The sequence below is a fragment of the Ictalurus furcatus genome, chromosome 3 (genome assembly GCF_023375685.1).
Source record: "Ictalurus furcatus strain D&B chromosome 3, Billie_1.0, whole genome shotgun sequence".
In the NCBI taxonomy this organism is placed as follows: domain Eukaryota; kingdom Metazoa; phylum Chordata; class Actinopteri; order Siluriformes; family Ictaluridae; genus Ictalurus; species Ictalurus furcatus.
This window is the reverse complement of record NC_071257.1, coordinates 11,158,941-11,180,381: the sequence shown is the minus strand read 5'-3', so window position 1 is coordinate 11,180,381 and position 21,441 is coordinate 11,158,941. Positions and strand designations below refer to the sequence as shown.

The 21,441-nt window shown below is 40.5% G+C and overlaps 1 protein-coding gene across 5 annotated transcripts in view; it reads right to left on the bottom strand.

Moving 5' to 3' along the window:
* The window catches only part of LOC128605375 (cullin-9), a 67,278-nt gene that overhangs the window by 27,431 nt on the left and 18,406 nt on the right, over positions 1-21,441 (bottom strand). For 3 of the 5 annotated variants that reach the window (XM_053620748.1, XM_053620743.1, XM_053620747.1), the window contains 17 exons: positions 20,666-20,858; positions 19,262-19,463; positions 17,848-18,038; positions 17,048-17,244; positions 16,697-16,934; positions 16,203-16,308; positions 15,886-16,113; positions 14,972-15,062; positions 9,163-9,334; positions 8,702-8,807; positions 8,517-8,612; positions 8,181-8,356; positions 6,662-6,795; positions 4,898-5,083; positions 4,192-4,221; positions 1,935-2,071; positions 1,590-1,772 (listed from right to left, as the gene is read on the bottom strand). In XM_053620748.1, coding sequence (XP_053476723.1) covers positions 1,590-1,772; positions 1,935-2,071; positions 4,192-4,221; positions 4,898-5,083; positions 6,662-6,795; positions 8,181-8,356; positions 8,517-8,612; positions 8,702-8,807; positions 9,163-9,334; positions 14,972-15,062; positions 15,886-16,113; positions 16,203-16,308; positions 16,697-16,934; positions 17,048-17,244; positions 17,848-18,038; positions 19,262-19,463; positions 20,666-20,858 — 2,666 coding nt within the window. The remainder of the gene's footprint in view (positions 1-1,589; positions 1,773-1,934; positions 2,072-4,191; positions 4,222-4,897; positions 5,084-6,661; positions 6,796-8,180; positions 8,357-8,516; positions 8,613-8,701; positions 8,808-9,162; positions 9,335-14,971; positions 15,063-15,885; positions 16,114-16,202; positions 16,309-16,696; positions 16,935-17,047; positions 17,245-17,847; positions 18,039-19,261; positions 19,464-20,665; positions 20,859-21,441) is intronic. The other 2 variants (XM_053620744.1, XM_053620745.1) reach the window with 2 other exon arrangements.

Here is a 21,441-nt window from a genome sequence, read left to right as displayed (position 1 = left end):
CTCTCTTTCTGCTTTCTGCTGTTGGAATTTCTGGCACTGCTTTACCTTGGTTCATTTCCTACCTCTCTGCTCGTCAGCACTTCATTTCCAATCGTCAATTTAAATCTAAGTCTGTTTCTATTTCTCAAGGTGTTCCTCAGGGTTCTGCACTTGGTCCACTGCTTTTTAATCACCTACATGCTTCCTTTAGATCGCATTATTCACCCCCGTGGCCTTAATTTCCACTGCTACGCTGACGACAACGCTATATGTTAGCTCACATTATCTGCACAACACCTTATCTGCTCCTTTCCCCACAAATTCCTTATCTGAATGTATCAAGGACATTAATTACTGGATGACAAGTAATTTTCCTCAAAATCAATACTGGAAAAAAAACAACCATGTGCTAGTAGTAGTATCGCCGCATGTTCCATCTTGTCCTCCTGATCAGTTAATTGATATTAACGGTGTACTGGTCATACCCTCCCCTACCGTCTGCAACCTTGGTATTATCTTTGACTCCACACTCTTAACTCACATATCTCCTGTCTCACAAAAGCAGCTTTTTATCATCTTCGCAATATTGCTAGACCTCGCCCCATTCTCAACACCAAAGATGCCGAAACCCTCGTCCATGCCTTCAATGGTTCTCGGCTTGATTATTGTAATGCTGTCTTTTCTAGCCCTCCCACTAAAACGAACAATAAATTGCAATACATCCCAAATTTAGCAGCCAGTGTTCTCTCTCACTCATATGGTATCCAATACAAAGTTCTCCTCATCACTTTCACAGCCTTACATGATCTAACCCGCTCATACGTTGCTGATCTCGTCCGTCCCTACACTCCATCACGCTCTCTCAGGTCATCTAATACTGAAATACTATTCAGTCCACGTTACAAGCAGTACTCACATGGTGGTAGAGCTTTCCACATGGTAGCCCCTTCACTTTGCAACTCTATTCCGCAATCCCTCAGTAACCTTACCCTATTCTGTACAAGATTTTAAAAGCCAACTCAAAACCCAATCTCTTTGCCTATTGTTTCTGTGACTCTTAACTACACCGTCATGATTTTTTTGCGTTGTGTTATTTGTGTCGTCTTTCTAATTGTAAAGCGACCTCGAGCGTGTAGAAAGGCGCAATAAAATAAACTTCTAATAATAATAAGTTAGATCCAGTTGTCACCAGCATTTCTTTTTACCACTCTCAATGTTTATAAAACAAAAAAAGCTGTTACAAAACACTGAAAATTCTAAAAATGCTAAATAAATGTCTCCTCACAGACAGCTTTGCCATATCATCAATTACACATCAGTTTAAATCAGTTTTGTGGAGCATGCTTCATACAAGTCCTTGTGTTAGTTATCACTATTGAAACAATAACATTTTAGAACAAGGGCATTAATGAAAACCTTGCAACTATCCAACTGCCAGAGCTGCTGTTATGGAAAATTAACAAACATCTTACCAATCAGAACTGAGTGCTCAACAGCACTGTGGTAAAGATGTTTAAAAACTTTTACTCATCCTCACACCCAATAAGCACTTTCAGGCAAAAGCACAAACTTGCGACCAAATGTGTGTTCCTGCAGTACAGTGGACTCACATGCATGGCAGTAAGGATGGAAAGCTGCAACAATGCTGCAGAAAAACCCTGGCGCAGTGCCAGCACAAAGGCTGTTTGCTGGCCAAAAAGCTCCTCCATGGCATTCTTCAGGCGCAAGTACATATCCTTGTAGCGCTCCACAAAGTCTGGGAGATTGTACGTTACATCCAGAAACTTCTTCACCTGCACAACACACAAAGCTTATTGACTACAAACTGTATCTTGTCACATTTAGATAAATGTGCTGAATTACACATTTGGAGGTAACACACACAAACAAATCCAGCAATTTGTACTTTATAAGCTTGATCAGAAATCAAAAATATTAATAGGTCATCGAATTACCTGTCGTTGTACGACACCCTGCCAGCAAAGTGCAATGCCAGCAATGCTGCTGGTGTTCTTTACTTTGGGCTTAACAGCAGATGAGGAGGAGGAAGGGGTCACGCCAGATGCTTCCTTGTTCTTTCCTTCTTTACCATCTGAATTCCAGGAATAACAGAAAAAGATGTTATCAGTTTCACATCATAATTCACCAGAAGTGCCCACAGTGACTGGAAGTTTATGTGATATGGAAGCAAAAAAGGAGCATGGCTATCAAAAGCTCAACTGAGAACAATGAAGACTTCCAGAACTGGAAACAGCACAATTTAAATTTATTTATTTATATATATTATATACACACACACACACACACACACACACACATATATATATACATACACACACACACACACACACATATATACACACATATTTATTAGGGATGTCACGAGTACCAATACTTCGGTACCAACATTCTTAAAACGTGACGGTACTTGTTTTTCAGCAGTAGCATAGTTACTGATGGTAATGATGGTACCGGAATTGCGATTCTTCCAGAACTGATGGGGGCAGCAAATACACGCAAGTGTTTTAGTCGGTCTACAAGTGGTAAAGAAGAAGAAGAACGCCTACAAGCACACGGGAAAAACTACAGACGATGGCGACAAGTTTAGCTGCGCCACGACTCGTTGAGAGGAAAGGTGGTAAGAGTCGAATATGGAATACTTCACATTTGAGGCGGATGACAGCAAACATATAATTCATGCTCTGAAGCCGGTGTGCAACCGATGCGATCGATCATTTCAAACAAAGCGAGGAAACACCTGGAATTTGGCGAAGCACCTGAAAGACTGTCCCTATATTATGTTTGTTTGAGGCAGCTGGCATTGTGGCCGTGAAATCAGCTAACGTTATACTCCATGTAATGTTAGCGATAGCCAGGTATTTGTTAAAGACGCCAACACATTGCAACGTTATAAATTACCTCCGAATGGGCCACCATGCATCTCCATTCAGCCCGTGTCCTGTCAGCAAAATGTAGCCTAATGTCACTAATAATTATTCGTATGTTCATGCTTTTAATAAATCTTTTTGGCCTGCCACCATATCAGTGAATTTAAACTAATGCTTGCATTCAGAGTATAAGGGGTGTATGTGTGTGTACGCATGCATTTAGAAGTGCACCTTAGCACTTGTAGCCTCCACTGTTTTATTAGTCAGTGACTACACTTACATGGACAGCAGTAATCTAATTATTGTCCTTACTCTGAGTAAGACAATATTGTGATTAAGGTGTTTACATGACTTGCTTTTAGAATACTCCTTTCATGTTCAGGTTTTATTTCAGGTTTTTATCAGGTTCATTAAGTCACTGCGCCACGTCGCCCGACGTTCCGTCCAGAATTTCACGTATTATGCAGTTGGTCTTCGTTATGGTACCATATACAGTTTTGGGTGTTTCATTTGTAACTTCATGAACGCTTCAAGTGCAGTAAATTATTTGTCATGCTGTACTTGCAAATAGACGACTGCTTGAAGCCTTGGGCTGTGTCCCAAACCGCGTACTTACCTACTATATAGTAGCTCAGATACATGCATTTCTCCTACTATATAGCAGGTAAGTACGTGGTTTTGGACACAGCCGTGCTCTCTTGTTTGCCGTCAATCGGTTGAGCACTGCCGTGTGTGAACGTTTCCTGTCGCAAAATGCGGTGAAAACTCCCACACGGCGTTAATAGTGTGATTACGGTGTTTACATGTCGATAACGTGACTAAATACTAAATATGTCTTAATTCGATTTGTGTTTACTTTGAGTATGACTTCAGTCGGATTAAGGTAATTAAAAATTGCTGTTTACATGGTAGTTTCTTAACCAGAGTATTGTCTTAATCAGGTTAATATTGGTTGTACATGTACTGATTGTCTGACAGTGTTTGATAACTGAAATATCCCCCCCCCCTCTTTTTGCCAGTATCAGCCAGAGGAGGATGTCCTCCAGGAGAGTTTTTAATTTAATTTTTTTTTATTTAACTTTTATACCACGCTGTGGTATCGAGTATTGTGTACTTTTGGTGGTACCTACTACTACATTTTTGGTATTGTGACATCCCTAATATATATATGTGTGTGTGTGTGTGTAAAATAAATAAAAGGTTATGAAATGTGCTTTGTTCTCACAGAATAGATGGATGGATATATTGATGAAAAACCCAATTACAAACAAAAATTTTGCAAAAGAAAAAAAAATTGCTGATCATTCTCTAAGCTGTTACTTACTCTTTACATCTTTGCTTCTGTTGATACCTTCTGAAAACAAAAAAAAAAGTTTGAAATACAGAAGTCTAACTGCTTTGAAAAAATCTGTCTGATTTATAGAATGTAGACCAAAAAAACCCCCCAAAACAAACAAAAAAACCTACAGAGCTGTCAGATCAGGCACCAACATATTTACTATTTACTATATTTAAATAGTATTGTTAATCCTGTCCTGTTATATATTACCATTTTTCTATGGTAATAGGTTTAAGAACACCCAGTAATTTACTACTAGGTGATAAACTATCCCATCATGTGCACTTTTGTTTCAGGACATTATTGTACACTGTCTAGAATTCAAAAGAAATGGTACTAGAGATAGTCATTTGGATTTGATTTACCACTTCATGACTACATTTCATTGACGATCAGATTTTTTTTTGTCTGTTGTCCCATCACCTTGTCACCACTGCCAGCCTAACAGCATTAGGTAGCACACTAAGACAGGAAACAAACAGCTGCCTCATGTGTTGATGCGTGTTTGTGTGAACGCAGGGTTCGAATCACTCATTTCCATCAATAAAGAAAATACATTTCTTTTAGAAAACACACCGCTAAAGTAAAAGTTATTGGCAGGCTTTTCTGTATGATAGGAAAGTTTAAATGTATGGCAAATGGAGGATAATGCAGAGAGAGATTTTTTAGATTAGGGTGCTGCTTCACTCACTGGATTTGACAGGAGGTTTGAGTTCTTCTATATCCACTCGGCTGGTGTCCACGTGAACCAGTAAGTGGGTGAGGCGACGCACACGGGAATTAAAGATGGCAGCCCTGCTCTTATAGCATTTTGAAGATTCGGAATTCTCCAAGTACTCACTGAGCAACCAGGCCAATGGGCTCAGAACGTGGCTCTCTGTTAAAAACCAAAACAGAAGCATGGAAAAAAAAACCTGAGTACCTACACATAATACATCAGATTAAAAAACACAAACTCACAAAATTACTAAATCAAGTAAGTAACAAACAGAACCCGACATCAACAGTGCTGATGTGAATGCAAACATTCTACAACTCATTCTCGAGATATCGCACTAACGAGAATCTCAGATGGACACACAGACGGAAGGACGACCGAAAAACATGATGCCTCCACTACTTCATGGCAGAAGTATTAAAATGTAATATTCTACATTAAGGTCAAGACAAGCTGGGGAAAAAAAAAAAAAAAAAAAAAAAAAAAAAAAAAATCACTTTTTGTGCTTCTCACTAGGGGTTGTGTAATTAGATAGTTCATATATAACCACGATTAATTAAGCTTCAGTTTACAAACTATTGAACTTGGCCATCTACTTGGGAAGGGGAACCTACTTTAGTTCTGATTTTAATGACGTCACCTCAGTTTTATTCTCACTGAAAAAAAAAATGCCTTTAATCCTCCTATTATGTTTGGAAAAAAGTTATATCCATTATATTATGGGTCAAAATGACTTCCACAGTTTAAATACACACAAAATCAGCAAAGAACAGATTAAAGCATTAAACCTTTATCAAATGTGGAAATGGATCAAATTGACCCATATCATAATAGGAGGGTTAAATCTAGAGCAGTGGTCACCAACCCTGTTTCTGGAGATCTACCTTCCTGAAGACTTCAGCTCCAACCATAAGTGTGCCCACCTGACCACCTAATCATTGTCTTAAGAAGTTCTTGATCAACTAAAACAGGTGTGTTAGATTTTGGTTGGAGATGAAACCTGCAGGAAGGAGGATCTCAAGGAAGAAGGTTGGTGACCACTGATCTAGAGCGTGAGAGCATTTTGGATATATACGATCGATTGGAATTTTGTCCAAGACGACAAACAAAACACTGGCTACATTGAATCTGCTTCACTATCACTTAACATTAAGATAATTAATAAAACAAAAACAATTCTTTTCATTATTAAGTGTAGAATATTTTCCATAATTTTTTCCATCATTGTGAAGCTTCTTGAGGGCCTCTCTACTCTCATGTATTTTGGGTACTGGAGAGATAATGGAATATGGTTGCTAAGGGCTGCTAGGCAATATGGCCTTGAGGTACCTGGCACAAAGGGTTTTAAGGAAGGTGGGGAAAAGTTAGAGGCAAGTTGGACCTAAACACTATGAAGGGATAACATCTGTATGTATACTGGAGCTTCAATTTTAAAACAAGAAAAAGAAAAACAAAACACCTGTCCAACTTTAGATTTGTGCCTGCATGCATCTTTTCAAAGATAAAAGGGAATAAATCTAGCATAAACAAGTATTATAAGGCATTTGGTTACTGGATAGTTCAATTTTGTCTCCAAATAAATTACATGGGGGGGGGGGGGTGCAAAACACTGATTATTCCTCACAATATAATCATGCCATCAAACACTAACACTGACATCTCCACTGGTTACTGAGTGAGTATGTTGTCTGGGAGCAGTTAAATATTGAGACCAGACTATACACAGAGACTGATTACCAGAGAGAGTGATGCTCTGTACAATAGGAGTGATTAGAGCCTCCCAGCAAGTTCGGCCAAGAGCCTCTGCAGCCTCAGCATCAGGCAGGAAACGGTCAGCAAACATTTGTTCATGACGCAGAGCACTGTTCAACCTTACAACAAGAGAGAACACAAAAAACAGCAAGTCAATTAATCAGTACATAAAAACAGCAGAAAAAAATACTTACATAGGACTGCAAGATAGAATAACTTGCTTAGATCACAAATTTAGATCTTTCTTGATATTTCTACTACACTGAGCGCAAAACAAAAGCAAACTTCAGGCACCAAACCTGTCCTGGCTGCAAGTAACTACACTTGGGGTAGAGGAAAACTGCGTAAACTTTTACTCTCCCCCTTATGTGTTTTTCAATGTCTCTCCCATGGCTCTATACCAGGCAATTTATCTTTTAACCATCTATGTCAATAGCACTGCCTCTTCATTTAATAAACATGATGTTTAGCCTTCCTCATGCATATGACACTACTTTATATGCTTGCTCCCATTTATTGACTTCTGCTATTACAGATCTCACAAGCTGCTCTAAGCACTCTGAAAATAACTCACCCTTCTTAGACCTGCACATGTACTCAAAACAAAAGATTAATAAAGGAGGTCATCATTCTCAAGATGCAACCATTTCTGTATGACTGGGCAAGAGACCAATTATCATCTTGAAATGCAGTTATAACACATTAATCGCAGCAGTTTCACACCAGTTCACACCCTTGACTTCAATGCCTCCCGTGGGACAGAGTATTAAATGCAAGGAATTTTCCCACTGTTCTGTAATGAAGCACCTTAAATGAATGGTGAAACATGCTCAAGATTATACAAATCCAGTTATGCTGACTTACCTGAATGACTAAAAACATTCACAGACATTGTGGTCAGGTTTTACCAGTAAGTTAAGACTTCCAATGGTCAGCTGTATAATCAAGCAGAGAATCAGTATAATCAAATCACCTCATTACAAGGACTTAGCTGCATAAATTTGAATTTTTTTGGTTTGGTTTATTTAAAAAAAAGCACAACTTTTTATTAAATGATTTGTTTATACTGTTCCCAGGCCCTTCAGAGTTTTTTTAATATTACATGTGTACATTTTGTGTTTTGATAAAGAGTCTTTATTGGTCACATATACATTACAGTGAAATGAATTTTCTTCGCATATCCAAGCATCTTAGGAAGTTCGGGTCAGAGCGCAGGGTCAGCCATGATACAGCACCCCTGGAGCAGAGAGGGTTAAGGGTCTTGTTCAAGGGCCCAACAGTGGCAGCTTGGAAGTGCTGGGGCTTAAACCACTGTTTTTCCGATCAATAACCCAGAACCATAACCGTCAAGCCACCTGCCTTTTTTTTATTTTGATAAATTCATTCTTGTTGTTGCGATCTTGGTTAGTGCTTCTTAGCAAAAGGTATTTAAAATCTCAGTGGGACTCACCTGTATAAATAAAGGATAAATAATAAAGGGCTCTTACAAGCAGTGCATACTCACTTATTGAAAAGCTGCAGCAGTTGGCCCCGGTCTCCTAGGATCTCCTGGCACCAGGTGTGAGCCTTGGTTGTGTAGAAGAGGTAGGTACGGCAGCACAGCTGCTCCTTGAACACTGGCCAGAATGTTGGCTTTGGCCCCAGAATTTCAAAGCCATGCACTCGAGTATCAATACCACCCTAATGGGAAAACATATGCAATAATTCAGAATGATTCCTTTTTCCTTAACTTAGATACTATGTTTACAAAACATCCACAAGAAATATGGGGATTTAGCTGTGTTACTTTTAACAAAATACAAAAACCAAAAAGAAGAGCACAAAAATGTTGCTGCCCGACCTGTTGACATCTCTTTATCCTGATCTGAATTATGGACCAGAAGCGGGTCATATTCTCCAGCAGAACAACACGGCTAGCAGACGGTGGCACATTTACCTGATAAACACCAAGTAAAGCCTTCAATCAAAGAGAATGGATCACTGCATTAACACTGTTACTGTAGATGGGACAGTAGGTTTTCTTACAGTATTGAGCTCAGTATTGATGTTTGTGGGATCATCTCCTCCCAGTACTACTATACGTGCTGGCATGTAACTTGAATCTTCACTGGCTACCAGGACTGCCAGCTGCCTGCAGGAGAAAAAACAAACAAAAATCATATATAAACATGAATTGATAAGAAGATAGCTTGTCCTTTCTTTATTTCTCTCAGGTGAAAAAATTGAATTACTGAGATTTTGATTAATTAAGTGGTGAGTGAAACAGGTTAATAAGTATAAGAATAAATTATAACTTAATAACTAACCTAATAACTAAAGCTTAATAAATGTTGTGATTTTCACCACTGTAACAAAATGAAATAAATAAAATCATGGACTCCTGGCAATACTTAACCTATTCTGTCTTTGAGAATCACTGCTCTACACACACTGACCAGTTGCATACATATAAACATATACATGAATATATACATTAGAATACAAACCTAATGACTACCCCCTTGTGCATGTAAACGTTGATAAAATGAGAGCCTGTGCAACCATTGGATTCCCAGAATGTCTTGGGATTCTTGTCAGTTAACTTGTTAGCTCGGTGATGATTAGAGGAGACTTCCACTTTCTCCCAGCATTTATCCTCTTTCAGCTCCACACTGGAACCTGGGAAACACAAGAACATAAATTAATGCAACCGTTGTGAACTTTAGAAGTGTGATACAGACATGTACAGTGCCCTCCACTAATATTGGCACCCTTGGTAAATATGAGCAAAGAAGGTTGTGACAAATTGTCTATTGTTTAACCCTTTCAACTTTTGTTCAAAAAAATTCACAAAAATACTCTGTTCTCATGGACATCAAACAATTGCACACACAACACAGGTTTATACAAAAACAAATAGCTTTGTTAAATATAGGTGTGCAACAATTACTGGCACCCTTTTAGTAAATACTACTTGTGCTACCTCCCTTTGCCAAGATAACAGTTCTGAGCCTTCTCCTATGATGCCAGATGAGGTTGGAGAATACATGGCAAGGGATCTAAGACCATTCCTCCATAAAGAATCTCTCCAGATCCTTCACATTTTGAGGTCCACTCTGGTGGACTGGTGGACTCTCCTCTTCAGTTCACCCCACAGGTTTTCTATGGGTTTCAAGTCAGAGGACTGGGATGGCCATAGAAGGACCTTGATTTTCTGGTCAGTAAACCATTTTTGTGCTGATTTTGATGTATGATTTGGATCATTGTCCTGCTGAAAGATCCAACCACAGCCCATTTAAGCTTTCTGCCAGAGGCAGTCAGGTTTTCATTTAATATCTGTTGATATTTGATAGATTCCATGATGCTATGTATCCTAAGAAAATGTCCAGGTCCTCTGGCAGATAAACAGCCCCAAAACATTAAAGAGCCACCACCATATTTAACTGTGGGCATGAGGTACTTTTCCATATGGCTACCTCTCTGTGTGCACCAAAACCACCTCTGCTGTTTATTGCCAAAAAGCTCTATTTTGGTTTCATCTGACCATAGAACCCGATCCCATGTGAAGTTCTGTCGCATTTTTGGATGAGAGTAGAGACTTTTTTTCTTTAAACCCTTCCAAACAACTTGTGGTGATGTAGGTGACTTCGGATTGTAGTTTTGGAGACTTTCTGACCCCAAGACGCAACTAACTTCTGCAATTCTCCAGCTGTGATCCAGGGTAATACCCCTTCTGCCAAGCCTTGGGGGAGAACGTCCTCTGCCGCAGCCAAGAAACCCCCTAGCCCCACTCCTTCTGACCCCAAAAGGAAGCGACCAGTCTGATGCTCTGAGTTTTGCCCTCCTAGCCCATCCATCCAAGAGAAGGCTTTCTGTAGATGGGCTCGATGGGGTCAGCCCCCCCCCAGCAGTGGGTGCCCACCCGGTGTTCTTAGGGCTTCGCTATTCCCAGTGCCCACCCCCCCCCGGTTCATGTTGAAGGGCATCCTTGCATCGAAGGAGCATTTAGGGAGATTTGCTATCTGCTCTCACACATTTAATAAAGGCTTCGGACCAAGTGTTCCTCAAAACACAAAAAAAAACATTTAAAAATCAAACAAATCAAATAAATTAGTTCCCTGGCAGCCCCACATGTCGCCCCCAAGCTGTCCGCTAGATGGCACCATTTTATCACAAATGGACGAACCGGGTATATGAACAGTTCTGAAAGAATCCCCGGTTCAGGTATTGACACTCGCGAGTCACATAACAGCTTGGCAGTGTGTGTCGGCCCCTGAGTGGGTGACTCGAACTATAACCAAGGGGTACAGACTTGAGTTTGCAAAAAAAAAGAGGGGGGTGCAGTGGGGGGGGCTGTGTTTCAGCAGCGTTCTCTCTTCTCATACAGTTGAGAGCCCAGCTCACATTCTGAATTTTGAGTGGTTCCCCCACGTCCTTTTGGTCTCTCATTGAGTCCGATAGTGTTTTGTGCAGAGGTGGGTTTAGCCCAACTGAGAATGACGGGTCTCAGGATCCTAACTTATAAAGATGACAGGCTCATCATAGCCAACTCGAGAGAGAAAGTGATGCAAGACGCTCATGTGTTTGCGCACATCACATCGTTCGGATTCAGAGTGAATGAAAGCAAAACCAATTTCACTCCCGCTCAGAATGTTATATTTCTGGGTTTGGAGCTGAATTCAATAACCATGCACGCGTCTATATCACGAAAGCACATTCTCTCCTTAATTAATTGCCTCTAACAGTTCAAGAAGGCGAGGGTACAAAATCACATCTCTCAGACTACAGGGCCTTATGGCATCAGCCATTCGGGTTTTTGCCTCTGGGCCTTCTGAGAATGAGGGCATTCGTGAAATGGGTTTTATCACTCCATCTCCACCCTTTACGAGAACTCGGCCACTCAGTCACGGTGATGCGTTCATGCTCAGCAGCACTGGAGGAACGTAGGATTTTACGTTCATGGCACTAGGGCTGTGACGGTGGCCATGACAACCGCATAGTGTGTTACCTGCAGTGGTGTCACATCACATGCCACGTTAATGTTTCTGCTTGAGTGGGCACTATAAAAAGTACAAAGTTTTTGTATACAAGTGTATTATTATTATCAGTTGCTATATTAATTTGTATTTATAGCCTACCATATAGCGGGAGATTTTATATTAACACACAAATCATAATCAAACCGTTGTCTGGTGTTGTCTGTCAGTTTGGCGCGGGTTTGTTTGAACACGGCAAAATCCAGTCAGGCGAACTCTGCAATTTCACTTGCCGCTGCGATGGATCTTGTTGGAAAACCAAATGTTACATCGGCGACCTGGGAACATTTTGGATTTGTGCCTATCGAACGAACTGAACCAATAAATTTGGATGAAGCCATATGTTGGCTTTGAAAGGAAGGAAAAAAACAAAACAAAAACAGTAGCCTACAAATCTCAGGATCCATCTCCAGGCATGTCACCTAACCGTGTTTTTTTTTACATTTTATTTAATATTTATTTGTAAATGAAATAAAGTATTCTTCAGAGAAACGTGCATGTTTCACTTCTCTGCGGATCAATCGCAACACCGTATCCCATGGTATGTAGTTTTTTATATTCAGGTTTTTATTTAATTTAAGCCTACACAGTTTTTTTTATATATATATATATATATATATATATATATATATATATATATAATATATAACTGTTATATATATATATATATATATATATATATATATATATATATATATATATATATATAATATAACTGTTATACTATATAGGGATATAAATTTCACCCACCCTCGCCCCCCATTGATGACTGGGTCATTAACCACCACGGTGGTTAAAAAAAAAAAAAACTGCCACAGTCCTACATTGCACTCCCCTTGGGGCGGTCATGTTGCGAAAAGTGGTGACGACAAATGCGTCCTCAGCAGGGTATGGAGCCACCCATAAGGGCAGAATAGTAAATGGTGTGTGGGCAAACGAACTCTGCTCAGACCACATAAACTATTTGGAGCTATTTACAGTATGGAAGGCTCTGAAACATTTTCTGCCCCGTCTCCAGGGGCATCATGTGCTGGTACGCTGCAACAATACCATGGCTGTAGCACACGTCAATTGCCAAGGAGGGATGCACTCCCACAAGCTTCATGCACTAGCTCACAGGCTTTTAGTGTGGAGCAGGTAGCACTTTTTGTCGTTACGTGCAACCAATGTCCTGGGCATCTTGAACAGGGGTGCAGACCGCATGTCGAGGGGCAACCCACTCTACAGAGACTGGCTCCTCCACCTGCAAGTAGTGGACTTATTGTGGGAGAGATTCGCCAGGCTGCCATAGATCTCTTCACCTCGTGCAAAAACACCCATTGTCCTATGTTTTCCTCGCCAAGGGACCGGGACACAGCCCTCAGCGTGGATGCACTGGGCCATCCATGGCTCAACGTGCTGCTCTATGCATTCCTCTTCCCCCCCCCACAATAGCCCCCACCATAGCCAGGGTGAGAGTTCAGGGTATGACACTCATTTTGGTGGTACCCAGGCAGCCCAAGGCACCGTGGCTGCCGGAGATCATTTAAAATATATTCCATGGCCCCTACCATTATGCATAGACCTCCTGTCACAAGCAAATGGAGAAATCTACCACCCTTGTCCAGACAAGGTGGCCCTCTGGGCTTGGCTCGTGAGAGGGCAAACCTGAATGCAAAATGGGGCTCCCTCCACATGAGGTCACCACCATATAGAATGGTGGGGCCTCCTCCACAAGTTCCCTATATGACTGCAGGTGGTGTTATGACTGCGACAGGTGCAGGCTGATATCGTATAAAGGTTCAGTTTCAGATGTTTTATGTTTTCTACAAGAACTTATGGACGGTGGTAAATCCTTTTCCTCTATTAAGGTCTACCTAGCAGCTATTCTGCATGCCATGTTGGGTTCAACGGTACGACAGTGGGTCAACACCCCCTGGTTCGCCAGTTCATGAAGGGCACTCGTCGCTCACTTCCAGTCACTATAAGAACTATTCCAGAGTGGGACCTCTCCATGGTGCTGGAGGCTCTGTCCAAACAGCCTTTTGGAGCTTAACTCCTTGCCCTGGCTTCAGCCAAACATTTTGTGATTTACATGCGTACTCTGTTCATTCCTCTTGCACTAAATTCTCTCAGTGGAGATAAGGTTTTTCTTTGGCCCAACCCAGCCTTTATGCCTAAATACTTCCCAGCATTCACCTGTGAGGTGATTGAGCTTTCTGCTTTTCATCCTCCTCCCTTCTCCTCTGCGAAGGATCAGAGGTTGAATGCTCTGTGTCCTGTGCGTGCCCTTAGGGCCTACATGGATAGGACTAGCCTTATCAGGCCGAGTGACCAGCTCTTCATTTCCTGGGCCCCCCTGCACACGGAGAACCTAATTTCTAAGCAACGCCTATCCCATTGGCTTGTGGAAGCTATTACTTTGGCATATGAATTGAAGGAATGCAGCATCCAGAGAGCCTCAGAGCACACTCTACTAGGGGCATGGCCGCCTCGTGGGCTCTGTTTCAGAGAGTTCCATTGCAGGACATATGTTCTGCTGCAAGCTGGGCCTCTCCCCATACAATTGTCAGATACTACCGGGTCGATGTTGCTAGGTAGATCACTCTGTCCTAGGAGTGGTCCTTCCTCCTTTAAGCCCTCTATCACCTGCGTGCATAGTATTACCAAACACATCATTATTGGATGTGTCAAGCATCACCTATCTAGGTGACTATCCCCTGGCTTACAGGGCATCACTGTGAGTGTGTTGGGCAATCAGAGAGTTGTCCATTTCTCCCATAGGTGGATCTTGAACATGAGATGATGAAAGAACAATAGGTTACTGTCCGTAACCCTGGTTCTCTGAAACATCAAGTGGAGAGATCCACCAAGCGTGCCCCACTTGCAGCACAAGAAGCGAATTTGCTCTCTGAGGAACAGGAGCGCGTGCAGGTCATTTATGCACTCAGGTAATGGGCATGCCCTTACCTGGCATTTGACACACGCGCCGGTCTTTCACAGCCCGACTTGGTGCAATTACATGCTTCTGCAGAGGCCAGGTATGGATGCCATCCCATAGGTGGATCTCTCCCGGGGTTACGGACAGCAACCTATTTTTGTTGTTTCAGCTCTCTGCATGCAGCCCAGTCTCTAAGGTTTAATACTAGACTGAAGAGCATATCAGACCCCCTTTACTGTACAGGTAGGTGAAGCAAAACTTTACCTTTACTGTAAACACATTCAAAATTAAGCTGCATTTAGATTATATATTGCTTTTATCATGTTCAAGTCAGTACAGTATATTGTGTTGTTCTCAAACCTTGGCACAAGTTGCGCAAGAACACATCAAAGAAAGGGATGTTAATGGGCTGATGGTTGCGTCGATGTTCTTCAATCTGGCCCAAGACCATCTAATGGAAAACAAAAATCATACATGATTGACTTTTTTGACAAATATTTCCAATCATCATAATGAATTTTTTTTACTCATCCTAGATCAGTATATATTAGGGCTATCACAATTAACACACAATTATGCACACAATTAATTACAAAACCATAATGTGTTATTTTTTTAATCACGTTTTGTTTTCATTTTAAAATCATAGGATATTTTTACTGTACTCAGATTGTTAAGCACCTATCCACTTTTTTTGGGTTTTTGCAGAGTGGGAATTTAAAAAAAAAAAAAAAGAGAGAAAACGGAGAAGAAATGTCTAACTTTTAAAAGGTTAATTTCTTTTTAAAACATTTCAATTTGTGCTCAACGCACAATGCGGTCATAGTTTGCAACCTTTGTCTTGGCAAATTTGAGCGTAGCAGAAGTACAATGTCTTTAACCTGTCTTTTAAAAACTAAACACACTAGTGTGAAAATCGCTTTGGTGAGTCAAGGAGCACACAAGAATACAGCTCAACAGATGAGTGACTACTGGACTTTAGCACCCAAAACTACCTCAGTATTACATAGACAGTTGACAGTAAACAGCTGTAATGTTGCTGCATTGTTGAAACATTATTAAACAGTTTTATTTGTAACTTATATTACTTATGTAAATATTGAAAAAATAGTATTTATGTAAGTATTTATTTATCTCCATCGTGAATAAGAAAATGAATTGACAACCCTAGTATAGATCAAAAATGTATTTAACAAAAATTAATTCTAGTACTCTGTTAGTAATGACAGCCCCTGTTAGGCCTCAGACAAGGAACAATTCCAAAAGTTAATGACCTGTATGCATCCAGCCAACACACTGGTGGTCATCTTCTTGTAAAGGCTGGCATACTTCTCACAATCGTTAATGAGGTCGCGTAGCTCTGTGACCATTAGCAAGTTGGTGCTATGCTTGTCCAAAGCTTTGACGAGTGCTTCCCTAGTGCCCAGACGACACATAACTACAGCATAGTCTTTGTTCAGAGAAGCCAGTCGATATAGGAAACGGATGAACTGCTGAACAGCCTAGATATAGAGGGAAAGATGTAGGAATATTAAAAACAAACACCAACATAACTTTTAGCACAAGTATGAATGTGAGGACAAATAGCTACCTCGCGGTCATTAATACAAGCAGTCATAGAAGAGAGGGAAGGTTCAATGCTTTCATGCCAAGGTAGCAAATCCTCCTGATAATTGTCCAAGAACTTGTTCAAGATTCTGTTACAAACACAGCAATAAAGTGAGTCAGGTCCATTATTTATTAGCTTTTTCCAGTCTAAAACAATCTTGGTGTGAGTGCAGCCATGCCATAAAGACTTGTCTCAATTTCTTTCCCTTTCACATTGCTGAGTCACAAACCAATGGTCAGGAACAACCAAAATTATTCAGTGCAGATCATTGTCAAATCATGTTATATAAGGTTTGAGAATCTTATATCACACTGCATAGTGGGATCGAGCCACTCCATTTTAAAAAACTGAATGTAAACAATGTAATTTGGTTTGGACAAATAAATGCTGCAGGACATGAAATTCTACTTGGAAGGTCATGATGAATAGTAAACACTTGCACCAAGTGCAACTTTTGTACTTGATCGTCTCCTTGCCTGAGAATGGAGAGTTGCACTGTGCGCTCCACTCTGTGCTGGTCCATGAGGCGCACCAGGTCCTGAAAAGTGTCTCTGCTATGCATCACCTCGTTCCTCTCATCAACCAGCTGAGAAGTTTCATCACACAGCAGTTGTTCCAGGGTCTGGATCACCTCCTTGGTGGTGGTCACCTCCTTTAGACCTACAACTAACATCTTCAGCTCCGTGTCCTTGAAGTCAAGCTCCTCCTTAGACTCTACAGGTAACCAACCCAAGAAATTACTCAGAACAGATTTTGTCCAAATGTAAACATATAACAGTGCTTTAAAAGCAACTGAACCAGTGCAAATTCTTCTCTCTTTATACTACCTTGCTTTTCCAGTTTGTGAACATTGGAGATGTGTGTGAGGGCAATTATAGCCAGCATGCTTTCAGAACTGTGACCAGAAAGGCACTTTCTGAGGACAGTGGTGATGTCACAGGCCACCAGTTGCTCTGCTAGGCTCTTGTGATTGGAGATCAGCATGATTATCACCAACAGGCCATTTCGTACAGACAGACCACCACTGAATTAAGCAGAGGAAAATGCATCATTAGAAGATCAACACTGATGCATACACAATGACACCATTTTAATGGTTTCTTGGGCATTTTGATGAAGACAAGTGCAAAAGCTAAACAGGAAAACCTGCATTTTTCAGCAATATACAAGAATGGCAAAATAAACGGAAGTCATATTCTCCCATTCATTTTGGAACCATATGCACCTTTCTGGACAGCACTCTGAAGTTTCACACCAATATACTGTGAAACAGCAATAACTTTGTCAATGTCAACATTTATGGACCTGCCAGTAGAGGGTTTTCTGCAGAAATACCACACAACTGTGTTGTGAAATATTTGAGAGAGTAAAATTACACACTGCATCATGAACTAGAATATATTTTAAAGGCTTATAGTAAGAGAGAAGTCATGGGAATTCCAAGCCAATCAAATAATCTAGTGGCTGTGCACTTCGAGAAAACTCTTAGAGGTGAGATACCATACACGCTACCTTTTCAATAATATTAAGTCAGTTGAAGACAATTTTAGGCAGAAGTAAGACTTGCATTACTGTGCTTTTGAGAGAGAGAACCAAGTTTGCTAATAGTAATAGGTCAGTCACCTACCCAGTGGTGTTGAGCATGAGATCAATAGCAGATGGAATTGCTCCAAGAAGCCCCTTTGAGCCTTCAGGTGTTGCTGAGCCAATGCTTGCAAAGATCTCCAGCATCATCTGCGTGCCAGATTCAGAGAGGGGCAGGCAGCTTCCCACACTACGCAGGTCATGCTTACTGGCACCAGTGATGACCTTTAAAGTCTGGAGGTAGAAAATATATATCCTTATGTTTATCCTGCATGTTTCCCATTGATATAACAGAAATACAAACTAAATTCAGGCTGGAAAGTTCATTAATCGGAAGAAATATGATTAAGTGAGCCTAGTTTAGTTGGACTGTGAAAACACTGATCCCGAAAATCAGTCAGTGCGTTTACATGGACAACAATAATCCACTATTAACCCGATTAAGACAATACTGTGATTAAGAAACTATTATGTAAACAGCAGTTTTTAATTACCTTAATCTGATTAAGGTCATACTCGAAGTAAACACTAATTGAATTAAGACATGTGGAGTACTCCTGTTTTAGTCGCATTATCGATGTATGTTACAGACATGTAAACACCTTAATCACATTATTAATGTCGTGTGGGAGTTTTCACCGCATTTTGCGACAGGACACGATCACACACGGCAATGCTCAACATTTTACGGCGAACAAGAGAGTTCGGCTGTGTCCCAAACCACGTACTTGCCTACTATAGGCCTATAGTGGGGAAAAATACATGCATCTCGGCTACTATACAGAAGGTAAGTACGCGGTTTGGGACACACCCACGGCTTCAAGCAGTTGTCTATTTGCACATATAGCATGACAAATAATTAACTGCACTTAAAGCATTCGTAAAAAAAATTAAATAAATAAAAACACCCAAAACTGTATACGGTACCATAACGAAGACGAACTGTATGTTGATACGTGAAATTCTGGAGGGATGTCGGACGGCGTGGCGACGTAATGACGTGTGCTGTTAATCTAATTATGTTCTATAACATGTAAAACGGGTACATGAAAGGAATATTCTAAAAGCGACTCATGTAAACACCTTAATCACATTATTATCTTACTCAGAGTAAGGTCAATAATTAGATTACTGCTGTCCATGTAAACGTAGTCATTGAGAAGTAGGGCAACATTCAGACTTTGGAAATACTCCATGCAGTAATATTAATGTTATACAACCTAAGGAGCATTGTTTGGACTGCTCTATATGTATAGTAAATTCTGTGCAATCCATTTCATGTTTCAAACATCTTAAAAGTCATTATCTACATTGTTACACTGCTTGTACTTGATAATAATGATTGGCTCTGTGCGTCACCATGGAATCGCTCAGTCAGGCTCAGACTATTACTAGCAAAAGTGCAGAAGACAGAGGATGAGTGTATGAGTGTCTGAGGATGTCAATAAGGAACTTACTGCTAATGCAATCTGCTGCACTCGTGTGCAGGTGGGATACTCCTGCATGCAGGACAAAATGGCCTTCACGCCGCCCTCTGTAGCAAAGGAAACCCGCCACTCATATTTGAGCATTAGGCTGCGGGTTAGAAGCAAGGCCATGATGGCATTTTGTTTTGGTTGGCTACCAACCATCTCAACCAGTATCTTTAAGACTTTGTCCCTAAAGAAATAAAGGATTGTGTCAGAGGTTAGCAAGCAGGTCAGAATTAACTTACAAATTTCAGCATCTTACAGAGACTTCAGCTGACATAAATGGGATATAAAACTAAACAACTCAGTAACGTATAGACATGAACAAATTTGAACTTATTTTCAGTGGTGAGATAACATACTTCAGGTATTTCCACAACCAACTCCAGCAGAGTATTCCCAAGAAAATATTTGAATACCAAACAAAAAGTTGTGTTGCTAAGAAACATTTACGTTTTTTTTCCCATTTAGTCTTTCCATAAAAATACATAATAGTTTGTTATATTTTACTCATTTGGTTATTGCAGGTTTTAGTCTAAAATTACCAGTTTTTTTGTGATTGTTGCTACCAAAAATGATTGATTTTGCTGTGGCTTTTTTTCCCCAAATTTGCGATGCAATTTGCTGAGGGTTTTTTGTGCCTTTTTTTGCGGAAAACAAAATACTCGAATTGGCGAAATTGCAAATGCGCAAAATTGTTTTGCACAGTGATGTTTGTTGGTAAATGAGACCTTTTAGCTGTACTCATGTTCAACACACATGAACTGAAGAGGGCTTTAGCAGAACGTATTGTGATTGTCACATGATGCATCGTGGCCCAAATCTGCAGAAAATCTGCAGTAACCTTGAAAAATTTGCAAACTTCTGCGAATATTGCGTAGTTTACTTGATTTTGCGTTCATTTCTGCGATTGCAAAAATCACAAAATCCTTGGAGGGACTGAATTACAGCAAATAAAAAAAAAAATCAACCAAAACTGAACTGTTGATACTTAGTCATTTCATGCATTTTGCATCTGTCAATATTTTCAACATATGCTATGTAGTGTGTTGTGTCCTAGTTGTCCAAACTGAGCTCCAACCGATGAGTTATATTTTAGTTTCTTTCTGAATAAGATAGCTGCAACAAAAATTGTGATTTTTCATGTTTTAATCTTCCTAATATAATTTTTATGGCACGCACATCATCAATTTGGAAGGGTTTTAGTTGTCAAATGTGACTTGGAGAGACATGCAGTTAAAATACACGTCAAATCTCCTGAAGTGGATTTCCAGTTAAATGTTTTAACTGGATGCTTTTACACTTTCAGGTTCATCTGGAAAAGCGCTGATATAATCCTGATACTCAAGATGCATTAAACGACCAAGTATAAACTGGGTTCACGAGCCTCACCGGATGCTCTGTGCTGAGTCCGATCTAAGAGTGCTGCGCTCCTGAGGCCCCTCTTCTTCCAGGATCTTACAGATGAACTTCATTCCAGCCAGCAACTGTCCAGAGTCAGAACTACTCTTTTTCATAATGTCCACAACCTCTCCGATTTTCTCCAAGGCTGTCTTCTTACCTTGCACTTTTGGATTATTAAATACTACAGCGCATAGAACACACACACACAAAAAAAGAATAGCCGAGATTTTTTTTTCCAAATTGAAAACAATGCCATGACCACAATAATTAGTTAGTTCTTTGAATGTACCCATGTGTTTTTGCATGGATAAATACACTATATGGCAAAAAGTTTGTGGTCACTGGACCATATGTGCTTTTGAACATCCCATTCAGGATTGAGACCCCCTTTTGCTGTTATTATAACCTCCACTAATCTTGGAAGGCTTTCCACTAGATTTTGGAGCATGGCTGTGGGGATTTGTGCTCATTCAATCACAAAAGCATTAGTGAAGACAGGAACTGATGTCGGGTGAGGAGGCCTGTTGCACAGTTGGTGTTCCAATTAATCCCCAAGGTGTTCAGTGGGGTTGAGGTCAGGGCTCTGTGCCTGCCACTCAAGATCTTCGACTCCAAAGTTGGCAAGCCATGTCTTCATGGACCTCGATTTGTGTACAGTGGCATTGTCATGCTGGAACATGTTTGGGCCTCTTAGTTCTAGTGAAGGGAAAACTGTAATGCTACAGCATACAGAGGGATCCTATAGAACTGTCCTATAGAACTAT